We start from the raw sequence: 20,679 nt of genomic DNA on the forward strand, positions 1-20,679 counted from the left end.
CCATGGAAAGAAAAGAAACCCACAATAAAAAAGAAGAAAAAGGAACACAAAACTTGAGCGAAATACCGCAAAGGCTCGTCGTTCCGAACATGTCTGAAGATTGACTGGCAAAACATCCACTTGATTGCGAGAGGTCGTATGTTCCAATCCACTGATTATAGATATTAGATCTTACACTATCCATCCACCTAGTTCTTGACTGGCAAAACATCCACTTGATTGCGAGAGGTCGTATGTTCCAATCCACTGATTATAGATATTAGATCTTAGACTACTCACCCACCTACAGAACTCACCCTATTAATATTGTAGCTCATCAAAAGCTTCTTAGAATGAATGCTACCGAGTTCCATGTGTTATTTCTTAATTGACGTCGTATATTTTGGGGATTTTTTATTGCATGTTTGGACATCCATGATAAATTACTTTTTCTCTCATTATAAGTTTGATGTGTTTTTATTGTATTTTCTTCTCTTTTTTTTCTTTTTCTTTTTGTTTTCTTCTTATTTTTGTACTTTTCCCCCTTTGACTGAGCGGGATCTAGCTCAGTCGGTAGAGCGTTCGCCATAGGTGCTTTCGTCGCAGGATCGAACCTCCTCGGTGGACCCATTCCCTGGTTGTGATTTTCCCCGTCTCAACCACTGCCCCACGACTGGTATATCAAAAGATGTGGTATGTGATGTCCTGTTGTGGAAAGTGGTCATAAAAGATCCGTTGCAGCTAATGTAAAAATGTAGCGGGTTTCCTCTGAAGACTATGAATACAAATTACAAAATGGTTGACATCTAATACCCGATGATTCATAAATTAATGTGCTCTAGTGGTGTCGTTAAACAAAATAAACATTAACTTTTCACATTTTATTGAAATGGTTTTGCATAAGAGTCCGTTGATTACCAGTACGTTTGAGGTTTAACTACTACCGTACATAGTTCTTAATACATCATCAAGCCGAGCAGGATGCGTCATCGATTTCATAAAAAAAAAAAAGTGAACCAAATCGTTAAAACGTAACATATTAAAAATAGAGAATTGCGGCATTCATACAAAAGAACCAGCGAGGTGATACAACTCTCTAACGGTAATGCATGACTCGCTACAAAGCAGGACACGAGCAATTGACCGGCTAATTATTTGAACAGTCCCATAATTCAGATGGCTGCTACATTTGGCGCTGTCAGTGGAACGCGCATCGATCTGGCAGCGATATGTCATGACCGAGTGGAAGCGCCGAACTCGTCCCTCCCGGCTCGTTGAACCAGTTTACTAGTACTGCTATTATTTGTCAAAATAAACTTCATTGGGCCCCGTTCCACGAAGCGATCTTAGCCCTAAGATTACCGTAAGCGCATAGCTACCCTATGCACTTAAGTTGATCTTAGGGCTAAGATTGCTTCGTGGAACGGGGCCTTGATCGTTACGTAGAACAGTTACACAACATATTAGAGCAGGGCAGGGCAGGGCAGGGCAGAATAGGATAGGACAGAATACAGGTGCGTATGCAGGACATTGTGCAAGAGGGGTGGGGGTCTAGAGTGTCGTAAGCGAAGTTTTTAGGGGTAAGTCATGCTCTTCCGGAAAATACATTGAACAAAAAAAAATTGGCTGTTTCGGAGTGGGTGGAGTCGACCCAAACCCCCTTCTACACACCCTCCTACCTAGGCTATGCGTCGGAAGCTGGAGGGGTCATGGAACACTATCCCCCATCTTTGAAGATTATGCAATGGACCCCCCCCCCCCCCTCTAGCTGGGGGGTGGGGTGAATTAATATACAAACTGTCATCTTTAGTTGGTGGCATATACCGACACCTATGGACAGGACAGGACAAAACAGAACAGAACAGGATAGAATGTAATACTAGTTGGACAGAATAGCACAGCACTTTCCTAGTCACGATAGTACAAGTCGCAAACGTTTATTTCACAAACACGAAGAACTGGTTGGAACGGTAAATAACGCAGCGAGTCAACCGCGTAGGATCAGTCCTTTGAACTATATCTAATCTCTTCAGTCGAACGTTGTTTGTTTTGGGGGGTTTTATCATTGTATTCCATCTCGCTTGAAAAACAACAGTTGTAGCTCATGGTAAAAACGCTCGCTTGGGGCGCGTTGGGTTGTAGGATAAATCGCCTTCAGTGGACTAGTTTTTTTCCTCGTTCAAGTCATTAAAGGTCGTAGTGTATGTAACTATTGTCCTGTCTATGTAGAAGTAAATACATTCGGCTGATATTTTACATAGGCCTACTTTAATGCATAATACGTCAATAATTTGCAATTGAAACATTATTGTCCCCATCCCCCGACAAATAAAAAGCCGAAAAAAACTTATTGATAACAAATTCTGTTTTTCTATACATAGTTTACAGTTGGTTTAATACTTGAATTTAAAGAATATTTCTGCCTTATAGAGGTCGGACAATTAAAATGATACCCCAGTATGCACCAACAATCCAGTGTGTGCGAGGTTCACACCCTAGTTTTATTTCACGCCCCAGCCAGTGCTCCGCGACTGGTATATCAAAGGCCGAGGTATGTCTGTGGGAAAGTGCATATAAAAGATCCCTTGAAGAACGTTCCTGTCCAGGACGGAGGTGACGACGAATGTCGACACCTGCGTCCATGACAGGCGTGTGCTACAATAGCTTGTTCTGAATGTGCACGTTAAAAGCTACCTACCTAATGAAAAAAATATAGCGGGTTTCCTCTAAGAATGTATGTCGTAATTACCAAATGTTTGACATCCAACAGACGGTGATTAATTAATCTAGTGGTGTCGTTAAACAAAACAAACTTAACAGTTCATCCAGGTGGTGTCGTGGTTAAGCCATCGGACATAATGCTGGTAGGTACTGGGATCGCAGTCCGGTACAGGCTCCCACTCAGAGCGAGTTTTAACGACTCAATGGGTAGGTGTAAGGCCACTACACCCTCTTTTCTCTCACTAACCACTAACAACTAACCCACTGTCCTGGACAGACAGCCCAGATAACTCAGTTGTGTGCCCATGACAGCGTGCTTGAACCGTAATTGGATAATAATTTGAAAGGACAGACACCACAATTAGCATATATGTGACCAGGGCATAGTGCTTGAACCTTAATTGGATACAAGTTCGAAATTAAAATAAAAGCCTATGATTTTCGAAGAAATATTCTGTTCTGCAAGCGTGCTGTTCTGGGCAGCGTTCAGCGACAGCGAGCAACGTTAATATTCGCAAACGAATTTATTAGTTTCCAATTTAACATGCAGTGTTAAAGCCAATTTAGCGAACGTTTTCCTGTTGTCTGGTTGAATTTGACTGATATATCTCCGTTTCATACAGCAGGCCATTTATGTAGAGTAGGACATAAACACGTATAATTTTTGTCCTTAGGTAGGGGGATGGGGCTGCCCCTCCTGTCCCCTTGTTTGTACAGGCGTGTATAGGTGTGTGTGTGTGTGTGCGTGTGAGTGGGGAGAGAGAGAGAGAGAGAGAGAGAGAGAGAGAGAGAGAGAGAGAGAGAGCAGGCATGTGTGCAAGAATGTATTCACAGGGGGTCTATATGCGCCTCCTGTACACGCGCCTAGAGAGAGAGAGGGGGGTGGGGTGGGGGGAGGAGCGAGGATGAGAGAGAGATGTGTGTAACATTTTATCAATTTCAGTCTTAGTGAAAAATTAAACCTTTCCACCAATGCTGAATTACAAACAGTAACTTTTAAATAATATATATGTATATATAATTTTTAATTTGTATTAAAATTTCGTAATTCAAAACACAAATTAAAAAATAATAATAATAAAAAACCCACATAAATTAATTAATTAAAAATTCCACAACATTTAAAAACACATGCAAAATAAAAATGCTACTTACCGCACGAATACCATCATTTGATATCTATCAACCGGTAGTAGTAAAACTCCCCCAAGACGAGCATACGTAGCAGACGCCGTTAGACAGAATGATATTTGTTCCCGCTATAAATATTACTGTGCTGAGGTCAGATTACGACATTCTGGAAAAGCGCACGCGGCTCTCCTATTTTTCCGAACCAATCAAATTAAATAACACTATGAAAGTGTCAGACGCTTGGAGGACGAGGGGGAGGGAAAGAGCAAAGCACAGCTATCGATTCAGTGGAGATTCTACGAATAGAAGGCGGGAAAAGCTATCTTATCTTCTGTCGCTGTATTATGAGTAGGTTTCCTTAAATGAATATTATCGCTGGATTTCTTCATTCAAAAGATTGTTTTATAAATTAGTAATAATGTATATTTGTTTGAAGCAGTCTGTGTCAAAATGCCCTTCAGGTTGAAGGAAGCGAACAATAACTCTTTGAAAAATGTAAAAAGGAAAACGTTATAGCAGCATAGCAATGAGATATTTTGGAGAGACACAAAAGAAATAGGTATATATAGTTAGGGATTATTTTTTAGGAGGAAACTAGATGTTCTGTATTTGTGTCTTTTTTTTGGTTTCTTCTTCTTAATACTGGGTTTGTATTCTAATACTGGCTACAGCCCAGTATAAATGCATGCCTGTCTCAAGTGGACATTGTAAAGTTACAACTAATGTACATTCTTCGACCAGCTTTTCTCAGGCGGTCACTCATAATCAGTAATGGTAAAATCCGAGCCCAACTTCCATGTCAACTATAACTGGGCTCTATTGCTTAGACTTTGTCGTCAGTACCCGCTAATGATTTCACTGGTGACTGGATGTCAAAAATTGCCAAACGTTTGACGTCCAATAGCCGGCGATTAATAAATCAGTGTGGTCTAGTGGTGTCGTTAAACTAAACAAAACCAAGTTCTCATCCTGTCACGTTAATATATTATTAAACGCTAAACTAGTCTATCGAGCTGTTTGTGCGTAGCCAGGGGTGGGGATTCTCCTCGGATCCGCGGTTTTCCCCTCATGGAACATTGCGTTTCCTCGCATTTTAATCGTCCTTGCACCCGGACCCCTCTAGATTTCCTCTTTTTTACAGTTCACCAATTCCCACCCCTAGTAGCGCCACGGAGCGTCTGCGTCATATGAACGCGAGATCTGACGTAGCAGCTGGGGTAGGGGGTGGGCATAGAAGACATGTCCCATCCGAATCATATCTCCCCACACACAATACCACCACCACCTTTGATATTTGCCCATCACCCCGAAACGCGACTCATGGGCAGTGTGAATGAAAACCCCTAATGTGGGTTCCCCTGAATATAATTTCTGGCTATGCCAATGAACGCAGGGTTGGTGCTTCAATTTGGATAGCTTCAAAACCTTGGCTACCACTAATCAAATACATTTTAATTTTAATATTAATATTTTTAAAAATTATTACTATTATTTTATTTCGTGCTTCGGTTATGTGGAGTGTTTGTCTGTCTGTCTGTCTGTCAGTCAGTCAAGAACATAAGTGGTATAATAGGGCTGTCACGTTTACACATGTACACGGTATCATTTCGTTTAGGCCATCTAAACGTTTATAAAATTAGTAAATGTTTAACCCAAAGTATCACGTGTTGTAGATGACTGGACATTAGTATTTTTACTCAGTTTTCGTATAAGTAAACAATATAAATGTTGTTATAAACATGCAACTCTCTGGTACATTTAGTTTTGATATAATTCTGATAAAATAAAATCTTCATTCTTGCCTCGACATAAAATAAAGCTGATATCCTACGTCATTAACTATTCTAAAAAGGAGGCCTACTTACGTCATATCGCGAAATAATGCCTCTGAGGTTGTCCCAGCTGCATTGTTATCGAGAAAATAACTCACTGTTTTAGTACACCCAGAGAGTCATAGAATCGCAATCAGTAATGTTCACTTTCTAAGGTTCGCGACTCGTGACTGACAGTGGCAGATCGACTGCTTATGGTGAACCATAATTTATTCGATTTAACCGGCGATGAAATCACGATAAAGCAAAACGGAAAAAAAAACACAAAAAAGCTTGTTGAACGTAGATCGTAAGTGGAAACTTAATATACTTAACTCTTGATGTATGATATACACATTGAAGAACGAATTATCGTATATTTATTTAAGATAAACAAAGAATCAACGATTATTCCTAGTTAGAATGAACTATTTCACGTCAAGTTTTATAACTAGTAGTTACTAGTTAACTAAATGTTAGGCCGTTTAAACAGTATTGTTTCGTTAAATTGGTTTCGTTTATAGACCGACTGCGTTAAGAAGAAACCAATGGATTGGTATATACTGAATAATGCAAAAATTGATTTAAAAAGATATAATTAAGGTTTTAACCCATGCCAACTATCATAATATGTTTTAACAAAAAGAGGTTTGTAGATAATAATAATGATAATAAAAAAAAAAAAAAAAAAAAATTACCATCAAATTATACAGATCAGGGATAAAGACAAATCGATGGAACAAGCCAAGGTTGACTTTTGCCCGAATTAAACCACCCTGTCTCGTACGCTTATGTGTCTGTGAGAAAGTACATATAAAAGATCCCTCGCTGCTAATGAAAAAAATGTAGCTGGTTTCCTCTGATGAAAACGTGTCAGAATTACCAAATGTTTGACATCCAATAGCCGATGATTAATTAATCAATGTGCTCTAGTGGTGTCGGTAAACAAAACAAACTTTAACTTTCCCCCCTGCCATTCTGCTTTCTGTCTTTTCCGTTTGTAAAATTCTAGATGTGCCTTTTTCATTAGTAAATTTGCACTTTAACAAAACACTTGTAGAATAGTTTTTATGCACTCGTTGCATAGTTAACTCCATATTATATACAACATGCCCGGTGAAAAGCTATTAAGAAAGAATCTCCCACTTCACGAAAGAATTCACAGGCAGTAAGCGTTAAGTTGAAAAATAAATTAGTTTTAAATGAAACGAACTGGCGTATCGTCATGCCAAGTGCGATGTTGGTGCCTGTTGTGTGTGGTGCTGCCACGGAGCACGTAACTGCGGTGTCTCACAAACTGCAAATGGCCGTCAGGCACTCTGTGTGTTCCTTATCTTATTTACATAATAAGTCCAGTTCAGACAGGTTCTTCAAGTGTCCCTGGGCATCAGGAATCAATCTGGGAAAAGATTGAAAAAAAATGAATCTATTTCGTTCTCGGTTTCAACTTTTTACCCCGAAAATCTTTTGAAGGTTGGTTTACATCAAGTTGTTAACCCCGACCCCAGCAAAAAAAAGTCACCTAACCCTGAGAAATATTAAAGGTGTCGTATTCAAACATCCATTTTGGCACACATATTGGGTGAAATTGCGATATTAAAAGAAAAGTGTGTGTGTATCTGGCAGATAACTATGTGAGTTAGACATAATCATAACACATTATCATTCAAAACATGACATTGCGATACAAGAACCGCGGGAAACCAAATTGGATGCATTTCAACGTGATGTGCGGAGGTGGGATTTATTTATTATTATATTTTTTTTACCACTCTCATAGCCGCTTTGTCAAGATCTGGATCATTAACACCCTAAAATAAAATAGAATGATGACGATGATCCTGACCATGACGACGATGATGATAATGGTGATGATGACGATATTGATGATTATGATGATTATGGTGATGATGATAATGATGGTGATTATGATGATAATGATGATAAAATATGATAATTATGATGAAGATGGTGATGATGATGATGAAGAAGATGATGATAGTGATGATTATGATGATGATGATTTTGCCGACGATTTGTGATGATGATGATGCTGCTGGTGATGATGATGATGACGACGATTTGTAATGATGATGATGCTGGTGATGATGATGATGATGATGATGACGACGATTTGTGATGATGATCTGACTTTACTTTCATGCATTTATTCTAGTAAGTAACAACTGGTATCACTGATTAACAACGAGTCCTTTGTATGTAGCGACATCGAAAGCAAATCGAGTCACTTTTTCTGACATGGGCGGGGCGGCAATAAAATACAAGGTAGCATTCTAGAAGGTTCCCTTGAAGCTCAGACAATCAATGCCTTTATCTCTCACTCGGCCACCCCAACGTTCAATGTTTCCGTCCTTAAAGTAAATCAAGAAAAACATGGGGGTTAAGTTTCTAGTTTCTGAGATACAGCCCCAAGTTCAACCAGCAAACGTTTCGCTAACGTTCGCGTACTATTTGATTGGTTCCCGACGTGACCATTTACCGTGAAGCGTATAAACCAGTCTAACGGACGTTTTTCTACTCGGTCTGGCTGAACGCAGCTCTGATGTAACGGAAATCGTCAAAATTTCACTTATCACGGGTCCGCACAAAAATATGATCCTATTTTAGTAGGAACCCGCATATTATGTGAAGCACAATAGTAGTTGCAACATTGATACTAGTTGGAATTAAATAACAGCAATTTACAGGTCAGATGAAACAACTTATTACGACAACAAATACTATCACATCTATCACCATAGAGTGATAGACAGGATTGGTAGCGTTAACTGCGATATTAAAAGTGGAGTGGAGAGGAGGTCAGGAAACAGTGGCACCCCCCATCCCCCACCAAAAACAAAACAAAAACAAAACAAAATAAAACAAAACCGAAAACGTGGTCTTTTTACTCTAACCTTGGCACAGAAAACAAATCTCTGACATCTTTATGTAATAATTTTCAGGAGAACATGCCACCCAACATCCCTTCAGTTCTTGCTGTTCTGGTTTAATTGGCCTAAGTACGACCCGGAAGAGTATTTTACTGTATATGCAATTGCCTTCAGACAGGACTTATTAGAAAGGAATGTCTGTTTGTTGATGCCTCGGCCATATTTTATTTTTAGTTGAATGTAGCTTAGCAAAACAGAACTCCATCAGATGTTATGGGTCGTCGGATCGGTTTCACGTTAACCCATAAATATCTGTCTTGGGTAAACACCAAGAAAACTAAAATGCATACCCAGGACACTGTGCTTGAACATTAGATATCCGGACGAAGATGGATGCAAGCATCATCACCATCATCACCATTATCACCATCATTATCATCTTCAACGCTCTTTCTTTCAATAATGGAATATTTTACAACATCCATATTAGTCTTCGTTTATGATGTTTGGTGATTTCGCGTGTTTAACGAAACATACTACAAAGATGTTTCTGTCATCAGTGTTAGAGGTTCAAGTCTGCGGGTTCCAACGGTCTGTTTTTCCAGCACGCCTTTCCGATGGAATCAGGTGGTACTGATACAGTTCCTTTGTGGATCTGAAGCGAATCTTTTGAGACGTTTATAAATAATTTTTCTCGTCAATCATTCTTTCTTTCTTACTTCTTTTGGCTTTTAGAGTTTTATCTTATAAAATAAATGTTTTGGGGTTTTTTTGTTTGTTTTTTTAGTTGGTGTTTTTGTAGCTTTTTTTGTTTCTTCGTTTTTTTGCTTCTCTCTCTTTTTTTTTTCTTCTGTTGTGTTTGGGTGGTGGTGGCGGTGGTGGGTTGGTGGCTTCTTTTTTTTTTAGGTGGGGGTGTGTGGGGGTTTTGGGTTTTTTTTTTTAATTCTTGTTTATTTAGCTAGGTTTCTTTTTAGGTGGGCGGTGAGATTCGTGGTTTTTTTTTTGGAGGTGGTGGTAGTGTTTTAAAGGGGTTTTTTTTAACGACACCACTAGAGCACATTGTTTTATTAATCAACGGATTTTGGATGTCAAACATTTGATAATTTTGACATATAGTCTTAGAGAGGAAACCTGCTACATTTTTCCATTAGTAGCAAGGGATCTTTTATATGCACCATTGCACAGACAGGATAGCACACACTGCAGCCTATGATATATCAGTCGTGGTGCACTGGCTGGAACGAGAAACATACCAGTGAAATAGCCCAGGGCTCTGGAAGACGAGGGGCTTAAGGGCTTGAATTTTGAAATAATAGAAAAATTTATTTTAGCTCCATAAAGGCAAAGATCAATCATTATTTATATATGAACCCTATCCCCCATCCCCACCCCCACCCCACGCCCACACCCGCTCCAACAGAACTGTCTCTGGAGGGCCTGCTACTGTTTGAAATGTTGACAGTTACAACTGACATTATTAAATTAATCTCGCTTAATATGATTTCTTACCGAGTTATATCTTTTCAGTTTCATTTTATGTCGATTATGACAGCACTTATGATAAATATATAAAATAAACCGATTTATATACAGATTGCACGCTTCATTGAGAAATAAAGTATAACAGTATTTATGATTAAAAAAAAATTCTCGAGATCTTTTCTGAACGGTACTTGTTCTCTCTCCGATATCTGAAACACGTACACAGTGTTTGTAAAATGTTAACGAAGACTTGTACGAGTTTTGGCAAATGGCGAAAACAGAGCGTCTGAAGGTTAAACAACTAGGGGAATATACTATCAGAGATCATCGTGAAATCTTGTCTGTCACGAGTGCTTGGATTTCACAGAGTGTGTTGTGCAACACATGCTAACTACCCCTTATTCTCACATCAATAAAAATGTATAAACGATTTTAGCAGCCGCTCGCACGCCGTTCGTTTTGAATGTCAGATTCTTAGCTACAATGTCCAGTATAATGAGACTATACTGGGGCCTAATTCACAAACGTCTTTTAGGCTCTGCCAGACAACAAAGCATCCTCTTTGCAAGTCTTTTAGCATTGCACTGCGAGATCGCAAAGTTGCGAGAGTTTAGTGAATTAGGCCCTTGGTTTTTTCGAGATGTATGTTCTCCTTTTTGGACTGTGTGGGTTTTTTGTGATGTTTTCTTGTTGTTGTTGTTGTTGGGGTTGGGAGTTTTGGGGTGGGTTTTTTTTTTTTGTAGGTTGGGTGGGGTTTTTGTGGGTTCGTGCATGTGTGTGTGGGGGGGGGGGGTAGCGTTTTTTGTTTGTTTGGGTTGGGGGGGGGGTTATTTCTTTGCGTTTTTTTTATTATTTCATTAACTCCTGAATAAAAAAAAGTTTTACTTCCTTATTATTTGATTTACAAAAATATAAAATTGTATACATTTTTAAAAGTTTATTTATTTAAATCTTCGTGCATCCTTTTCGTTCTGCAGTTTTCTTAAACAGTAATTCATTCGTCTATCCATTCGTTATCCTATTCATTCATACGTCCATTTTTTTATTCATTCATTCACTTGCTCATTCATTTGTCCATTTCTTTCTTTTTTCCATCGGCATTCGTTCATTCATTCACTCGATCATTCATTCACTCTGTACATCCTTGTAAGTGTTTAACCGTGAACGACGGCCAAATCGTTATCTTATGCATCCCGCTTCACTCATCTTAATGGCCCAGTCGGGAGTTGTAAGGCCATACATCGACTGTTCTATCTCAGTTCACTAACATTAACCCACTGTCCTGGAAACACAGCCCAGAGAGTTAACATGTGTGCCCAGGACAGCCTGCTTGAACCTTAAATGGACATAAGAACAAAAACAAGTTAAAATGAAATGATATGAACCAATAGTTGTGAATTCCTTACGGAACGTAGCCCAGTGGTAGCCCATTTAGTTATTTCTCGTCCCAGCCAGTGCACCACGACTGGTATATCAAAGGCCGTGGCATGTGCTATCCTGTCTGTGGGATGGTGCATGTAAAAGATCCCTTGCTACTAATGAAAACAATGTAGCGGGTTTTCTCTCTATGACTGTATGTAAAAATTACCAAATGTTTGACATCAAATAGCCGATGATGGATAAGGAAGGAAATGTTTTATTAACGACACACTCAAAACATTTCATTTACGGTTATATGGCGTCGGACATATGGTTAAGGACCACACACATATTGAGAGAGGAAACCCGCTGTCGTTACTTCATGGGCTACTCTTTTCGATTAGCAGCAAGGGATCTTTTATATGCACCATCCCACAGACAGGATAACACATACTACGGCCTTTGATATACCAGCCGTGATGCACTGGCTGGAACGAAAAATAACCCAATGGCCGATGATGAATAAATCAATGTGGTCTAGTGGTGTCATTAAAAAAAAAACATTTAACTCTTTTTTTTCTTACTTTATTCCCTAAGCTGTTCTCAATTACCCAGTGGTACGCTTCTCGTATATCAAAGGCAGTCACTATCAGTTTTGTCCTGTCTGTGGGAAAGTCTTTATAAAAATATCCATTACTGCTAATGGAAAAAAAAATTGCACTTTCCTTTAAGATTACGAGTAAAAAATTAACAAATGTTTAACATCCAGTAGTTGTTTAATAAATAAATAAATGCGCTCTAGTGGTATCGTTAAACAAAATAAACTTTAACTTTTAACGATTACCTATAACGAATGTTCAACGACACCCTAGCACGAAAAATGCATCGGCTATTGGGTGTCACAGGTAAAGGTAAATACACCAGTGGTGTTATTTTTGGTATCTAAAATATAGTTCTGTCGCAATTGTAAAAAGTAAAGAACAAAACTCTACTGCCGTCACACTAGCAACTCCTACCAAAACCTAGCAGCCACTTTCCCAAAGACAGGAGACAGGACATAATAATAATACCACGGCTTTTGATATGTCAGTCATGGGGTACTGATTACTTTATTTCACGCCACTAAAGGAGGTAAGTAGATATCTGGGCCCAATTTCACAAACCATCGTATGCCACGTTTTGCACGTAAACTTAAATCTACAAGTAAACCACAGTTCTTATCATTATTAAACGTAGAATAAATATACACGTAGTTTGAAATACACATATTTCGTTATCTTTTATCCTTAAAATGCTCCATCATACATCGTAATGATGTAATTTTCTCCGTGAAATTGATGCCAAACACGTGTAAACCAACCACTGGTATGACTGTTAGTCGCCGACGTAAACTTATTACGATGCTTTGTGGAATTGGCTCCTGGTTTCTAACAAAGTACAAATTGCACTGCAGTCAAAATGGCAGTTTGACGGGTGTGAGTATAGTTCCAGTAGATTTACGTCTATAAACACTTATGGACCATGTCTGTTTATCAAAACTACTCCAACGTAAATGAAATAATAACCTGTTTATAATTGAGTTTTCAATAAAAACGACGCAATGAGGTAGGTCATGTGCGTGTGTGGTGTGTGTGTAGGGGGGGGGGGGGGGGGGGATAGAGGTTTCGGTTGTCGACCTCTGCCTGTTTAAAGTGATTTTATTTTAAAATATAGTTTCCGGAGAAGTATAACTCGAACCCCCCTTGAATGTTCGGAAAAAGTATGCATTAAAAAAAATAAAAATCTATGGTAATCAATAGTAGCGTTTTGTTAATATGCGCGGCGCGGTTTTTGGTAACGGAGCCCGCTCTGCTTTAATAAAAAAAACAATCGCGAATATAGATCACTGCCCGTTTTGGGTTTTGGGGTTGTTGTTTTTTTTCTTTTGGTTTTTTTTTTTGTTTGTTTGTTTGTTGTTGTTTTGTTTTTTTGGGGGTAACAAATATTTTTTATTTGTTTGTTTATTTATTTTATGATGATGGTAGACTTGGTGTTTACACGGTCAATGGAAATGAGAACTTTGTGAATGACGATTTCTGGCATGAAGGATAGAATTTACAATGCCTGTTTTTTGTCTTATACGTGCATTATTACACACATTTACAGTGCTTAACACCCGGTACCATGTATATTCCAGTAGCTTAGCTGATTGATGAGGACAGAGCGAAAAAAAAGCACCATTTGTTTTTGCTGTTTCTGTAGGTCCTACGATTAGATTTTTTCCTATGCGCCAACCTGTCAGTGCTTTGGGACAAATTATATCTTGATTTCAAGATGGCCGCCAGTTACGAAACGGTTTTGTCAATATCTTGATTTCTAAATGCTCTCAGACCACAGCTGAAACGGCTATATCCATATTTTATTAATGTATGTAATGTGTCTGTGATGTATGTGACAAATTGTTCCAGTATGGGATACACTCCCTTTGGCAGCTAAAGTTTATAGTGGACTGGTAAGGTGTAGATGTAAAGTCAAGAAAGGTTGCAGTACCAGGTGTGTCTGCAAAAAGGCACAATGGAAATGCACCGTGAACAATAAAACACAAGGCAGTGAACCTGTCTCGTCACAGCCAGTGCACCACGACTGGTATATCAAAGGCCGTGGTATGTACTATCCTGTCTGTGGGATGGTGCATATAAAAGATCCCTTGCTGCTAATAGGAAAGAGTAGCCCATGAAGTGGCGACAGCGGGTTTCCTCTCTCAATATCTGTATGGTCATTAACCATATGTCTGACGCCATATAATCGTAAATAAAATGTTTTGAGTGCGTCGTTAAATAAAACATGTCTTTCTTTCTTTCGAAATTATTGGTAGACCAAAAATCCAGTTTGGGCTACTTAAAAACATTAGGATGACCATAAACATATTGAATATACAGAGACTGATATTCTAAAGAAGAAACTATACTTAGTACGTAATTTTAGTCATAAAAGATTTTATTAGTAGGAAACATCTTACAATGGCAGCTTGGCTTGGCTTGGCTAGGCAGCAACTCACGAAAGTCTCTTTAAACATGGGGCGAGATGTAGACCAGTGGTAAAGAGCACGCCTGATGCGCGGTGGGTCTAGGATCGATTCCCGTCGGTGGGCCCATTGGGCTATGTCTCGTTCCAGCCAGTGCACCACGACTGGTATATTAAAGGCCGTGGTATGTGCTATCCTGTCTTTGGGATGGTGCATATAAAATATCTCTTGCTACTAATGGAAAAATGTAGCGGGTTTCCTCTCTATGACTGTGTCAAAATGATCATATGTTTGACATCCAACAGCCGATGATTAATAAATCAATGTGCTCTAGTGGTGTCGTTAAACAAACCAAACAAACTTTAACTTTAAACATCGCCCAAATTAGTTGGGAATCAGGGCCTAGTTTCACAAAACATTCAAAGCCTAATTTTGCATTTAAACGTAAATCTACGACTAAATTACAATTCTTATTACGATTAACATTTAATTTAACAATAAACCAAATATAGTTTGGAATACACATATTTTTGGGACGGGATTTAGCTCAGTCGGTTGAGCGATTGCCTGATCGAACCATTCAACTCATGGGGGGGGGGGGGGGGGTTCATTCCAAGCAGTGCACCCTTGCTGCTAATGGAAACATGTAGCGGGTTTCCTCTGATGACTACGAGTTAGCATTACTAAATGTTTTACATCCAATAGCCGATGATTAATTAATCAATGTGCTCTAGTGGTGTCGTTAAACAAAACAAACTTGTTCGTTTTTCTTTTCTTTTTACACATATTTCATTTTCTTTTGTTCTTAAAATTCTCCATCTTCCGTAATTTATGTAATTTTCTGCGTGAAATACCAACGCATGTAAACGTATGGCCGATATAACTGCTAGTAGACATACATTTCCAATGTTTTGTCAAATTGGCTCCAGACCCAAACTGCATACCTGCTGGTAAGAATTGCACGGACGTAACAAAATCCGCTTTCAAATGGTGAATACTGTCAGAATACAGTTTTAATTGTATATGCCGGAGCCTATCTTCGGTGGCAGCTTTAGAAATCTCTCTGTTGACGCTTTAACGACCGGACGTACCCATATTCAAAATCGGTTGTAAAAAGGCAAATGCGTGATGAACGTTAAATGTTATGTCAAATTAGAATAGATATCTATAGCAGAAATTTGATCGGTTAATACTAGGAATTTATAGCCGTCTACTCACAAAACACGGGATTTTTATGTTTGTTTATCTGTTGAAACTTGTATATCAGTATAAGTTGTTAATTTCAATTCGTTTATTGCTTTAAGCTACAAGCTTATCAGTACAACTTGAACAATGTCGTACCGACATATAGTAAATAATAACTTATTTTCCTAGAAAATTGTTATTGTCAGTATAACTTGACCAATGTCATACTGACATCGGCAAATAATGTATGTGGCAACAAAACAACCTGTCCATGAAAATAAATCACTCTGTGAATCTTGCTATTATCTTTTAAAGCAAATTACAAGTCAAATTACGCCCCTTCTTTTGTGGTCGTGTCCCTAACATACAGATACACAGGTGCACGCACTTTAGTACGTAATAACAAAGATATTATTGGTAGTAAATCTTAAGCAGAAATGAATTTTACTTGTAGAATGCAGGAAACTGCACTTCAGAACATCTAGTTTTCAAAATTTTACGAGGGAGCATACCCCCGACGACGTACCCCTAGAAATTTTGGTTTGCGACCTCGATCTAAGTCAGCCGCCCCCTCCCCCAATGTTTACTTTCTTCCGCCATGCTGGAATAGGAGATGTGAACATTACGGAATAGTCACCTATTTATCACGTAAGGCGACGCCACACAATACGATATGTCTTGCACGACAATTAATAGCCACGATAATAGCCGCTTGTGACAAGACAACATGGCGATTTTATCGGTTGCTATGCAATCGGCGATTCTCGTACGAGGCACTCGTATCGTGTGGCGCCGCCTTTTAAGACCTATCAAATTTTTTTAATGCGTCTCAGGGAACGTTGAAGATGATTTAATCTTAATATTTATGCAATACCTGATAGGAATATGCATGCAGCGTGCGATAGTGATATACACGTATATGCAACATGTGATAAACAGCTCATTTAAATGGGAAGTACATCATTGGTGAATGGCACCGTTGTTTCGCTATCAGTTGTCCCAGTTTCTGATGGTGACTCTTGAATCAATGTTATGAGTGCCTGGGACATAAAACTAAAATAAAATTTTAAAAAAAGAAGGAAGGAAACAATAACTGCAAAGGATATTTTTACATGCAGCATACAACAGGCAGGATCGTACATACCACCACGGCCTTTGTTATACCAGTTGTAGCAAAACTAAAATCAAACAGCGCGTAATTATTCAAGAAATATTCAATTCTGTGAATAAATTATAGTAAGGGGCCTTCATACAGTATGTACGTACAAAATCTGGAATTTATTTTATAACCCCCTTCCCCCATATACACCTTTGGAACATTTGATTATTAGATGGAAGAAGGAAGGAAATGTTTAATTTAACAACGCACTCAACACATTTTATTTACGGTTATATGGCGTCGGACATATGGTTAAGGACCACACAGATATTGAGGAAGGAAACCCGCTGTTGCCACTTCATGACCTACTCTTTTCGATTAGCAGCAAGGGATATTTTATATGCACCATTTGATCATTACGTCCCACTCCTATTTGTACGGGTGTACATCGATCTGCCATGCTGTAACGTACACTGGATACACTTAGGAGCTTGGACTGAATATATTTTACTCCAATCATTTTTAAATATTCAAAAAATTACAGAAGTTAGACTTATTTAGTTATTTGGCATTTGATTGGGATTTAAAAGTCTAACTCTTCCAGTAGAAAACAGGTTTTATTTTATAACACACTGGTGAATGTTAGTGAAACCCCTCCTTTTGTACATTCAAGCCCCTTACTCCTCTGTGCGTACGTACTTGATCCCTAAAGTGGAGGGGCGGGATGTAGCTCAGTGGGAAAGCGCTCGCTTGATGTGCGGTCGGTTTGGGATCGATCTCCGTCGGTGGGTCCATTGCGCTATTTCACATTCCAGCCAGTGCACAACGACTGGTATATCAAAGGCCGTGGTATGTGCTATCCTGTCTGTAGAATGGAGCATATAAAAGATCCCTTGCTACTAATGGAAAAATGTAGTGGGTTTCCTCTCAAAGACAATATGTCAAATTACCAAATGTTTGATAAACAACAGCCTAGTGGTGTCGTTAAACAAAAAAACCTTTTTTAACATTAAAATGGCTTTTCAGAAGTAAAATTTCAACACGGTTATGCTTTTTGCGAACACCTGACATTACCACTATTTTGAGACATACATTTCGCAAACATCTGATGTCATCATGGTTTTGATAGTGATTCATCAGTGCATGCCAACACAAACAGTCTAAACGTCCACTTGTCTTGTGCAAGTCGAGATCTGTCCAACAAGTTGTGGGAGTGGCAAACAGATAGGATGGATTCGTTATTTTGAGTGGCATATATACTCTTCAAAAAAGTAGGGGAACCTGAAATATTAATATTAAACGTTTTGATCAGACATCCTAGTAAAGAACGTTCAGGTCTGTTTATCAACACACCGAAACACATTCCATAGTTTGCACATGAATCACGCTGTTTCCCCGTACACGTGCGTGGGGTGTCATTCTCTATTTTGACAATGTTCAGGAAGGTCCATTAATCACCGTGGAACATTATTTCTATCGATTTGTTGATATACAGTTGTTATTGTTTTGTTTTTAGTCATTTTTATTGTTTAAATTTGCGATTTACTGATAAAAAAAACGTTAACTTTCAAATTTCACTTCTGACCCCAATCATCCGTCTACCTACTGTAATACTGAACTACCGGTTGTAATGTTTGCCCAATTAATTCACTATTATCATATAACCATTCCCCACAGCTAATATACCTTACAATTTTGGCAATTGTAAGTTCTTATTAGAGTTCCCCTACTTTTTTCTTTTCTTTTGAAGAGTATTTAAATATTACCATTTTTCAGAAAAAAATGTGGGCTAAGCTGCTCGTTTCAGACATAACGGGAAACGTCTTTGACTACCCAGGTTTCACACAAAATTTAGGGGGCGGGACGTAGGTGCGCGGTTGGTCTAGGATCGATCCCCGTCGGTGGACCCATTGGGCTATTTCTCGTTCTAGCCAATGCTCCACAACTGGTGTAACAAAGGCCGTGGTATGTACAATCCTGTCTTTGGGATGGTGAATATAAAAGATTCCTAGCTGCCAATCGAAAAGACTAGTCCATGAAGTGGCAACAGCGGGTTTCTCAATATCTGTGTGGTCCTTAACCATTAGACTGACGCAATATAACCGTAAATAAAATATGTTGAGTGCGTCGTTAAATAAAACATTTCCTTCCTTCCTGTATTTAGGACCCGCACTGTCTAGGTGGAGTAATACATTGACGGCAAAGTAGAAGTTTTAACTCTGTCTGTTACTAGAGGAGGACAAGATTTAGCTCATTCGGTTGAGTGCTAGCTTTAGGTGCCTGCGTCGCAGGATCGAACCACAACGGTGGATCCATTCAGCTGACTGGGGGTTTTCTTGTTCCAACCAGTGCACCACAACTGGGAAAAGGCCGTGGTATATGTTTTCCTGTCTGTGGGAAAATGCATATAAAAGATCCCTTGCTGCATTAGAAAACATATGGCGAGTTTCCTCTGATGACTACGAGTCAGAATTATCAAATGTTTGACATCCAATAGCCGATCATTAATTAATCGGTGTGCTCCAGTGGTGTCGTTAAACGAAACAAACAAACAAAGTTACTAGGGTAGGGTGTATGTTTCTTGTCTCTTGTGGATACTGCCGTGCCATCCTATGTCGTGATTCCAAATAGTAAAGAGACAGATCCAGAGGGACCAGGGGACCCTCTCCCCCGAATATATTCAAGTGTTGTTGTTCTTTCTGAGATACCCTTTTCACGAGTTGGTCCATCTGCCATTTTTTTCTAAGTGCCCCCCCCCCCCCCCCCCCCCCCCCCCCATTAAACTAATAAATCCTCGATCCGCTCCTGTAGTAGCTTCCAGATAACTTTGGAGAGTATGTTACCTTTCGTAACTTTTGGTAGCGACTTCTACAGACGGGTGTATACTAAGCTTAGACATTTTAACAAAACCATCGGTCATATTTGACGTGGTTTCTGGGGAGGGGAAGGGGAGACAACAGATTCGCCACATAAGCAAATTACAAACCAAACCACGGAAACGTTATAAGACTTCGGAAAATGTTTGATAATTAAATGAAAAGGTAAACACTTACAACCGGACAGGAAGGTGCACGTGGTTCTAGTTAGGCTGTCGCTTTAACGGCGTGTGTTTCTGGCTCGTGGTGGCATCGCACGTGTTGGTGGTTGTCTGTTACGGCCCATTTTGTAATAAACGACCCATTTGGTAATAGAATACCCATTTGGTAATAAGTACTCATTTTGTAATAAAATACCCATTTTGTAATAAAATATCCATTTTGTAATAAAATATCCATTTTGTAATAAAATGACTGTTTTGTAATAAAATACCTATTTTGTAATAAGATACCTATTTTATAATAAGATGGTTTTGTTTAACGACACCACTAGAGCACATTGATTTATTAATCATCGGCTATTGGATGTCAAACATATGGTCATTTTGACACAGTCACAGAGAGGAAACCCGCTACATTTTTCCATTAGTAGCAAGGGATTTTTTATATGCACCATCCCACAGACAGGATAGCACATACCACGGTCTTTGATATACCAATCATGGTGCACTGGCTGGAACGAGAAATAGCCCAATGGGCCCACAGACGGGAATCGATCCTAGACCGACCGCGCATCAGGCGTGCGCTTTACCACTATTTTGTAATAAGTACCCATTTGGTAATAAACGACGCATTTTAAAATTAAAAACGACCTATTTTGTAATATATGTACCCATGTTATAATCATTTTATAATTAAAACGACCCATTTTGTAATAAGTTCCCAATTTTTGTAATAAAGAACGATGCATTTTGTAACAAACGACACATTTTATAATAAAATAGCCATTTTGCAATAAAATTAGATTCTATTTTATAATTTAACATATTTCCTATTCTGTAATAACAGTAACAAAATACAACTTCTGTAGTAAAACCTTAAAACCGTAGAATATGCCAAAGGTATTAAATATTTAAATAATTTTGCCCACAGAAGTTAGGTGTCCGCCCTGGATATAAAAACAAAATCTAAGGTCAGTCTC

The 20,679-nt window shown here is 38.8% G+C and overlaps 1 protein-coding gene across 1 annotated transcript in view; it reads right to left on the reverse strand.

Annotated features, from left to right (window-relative positions):
• The window catches only part of LOC121384141 (peptidyl-glycine alpha-amidating monooxygenase-like), a 39,261-nt gene extending 35,318 nt beyond the window's left edge, over positions 1 to 3,943 (reverse strand). Inside the window, exon 1 of the mRNA XM_041514392.1 lies at positions 3,856 to 3,943. Within this exon, the coding sequence (XP_041370326.1) occupies positions 3,856 to 3,872 (17 nt within the window). The 5' untranslated portion in view covers positions 3,873 to 3,943. The remainder of the gene's footprint in view (positions 1 to 3,855) is intronic.
• Positions 3,944 to 20,679: the final 16,736 nt, after the last annotated feature.

The sequence above is a fragment of the Gigantopelta aegis genome, chromosome 10 (assembly GCF_016097555.1).
Source record: "Gigantopelta aegis isolate Gae_Host chromosome 10, Gae_host_genome, whole genome shotgun sequence".
Classification (NCBI taxonomy): domain Eukaryota; kingdom Metazoa; phylum Mollusca; class Gastropoda; order Neomphalida; family Peltospiridae; genus Gigantopelta; species Gigantopelta aegis.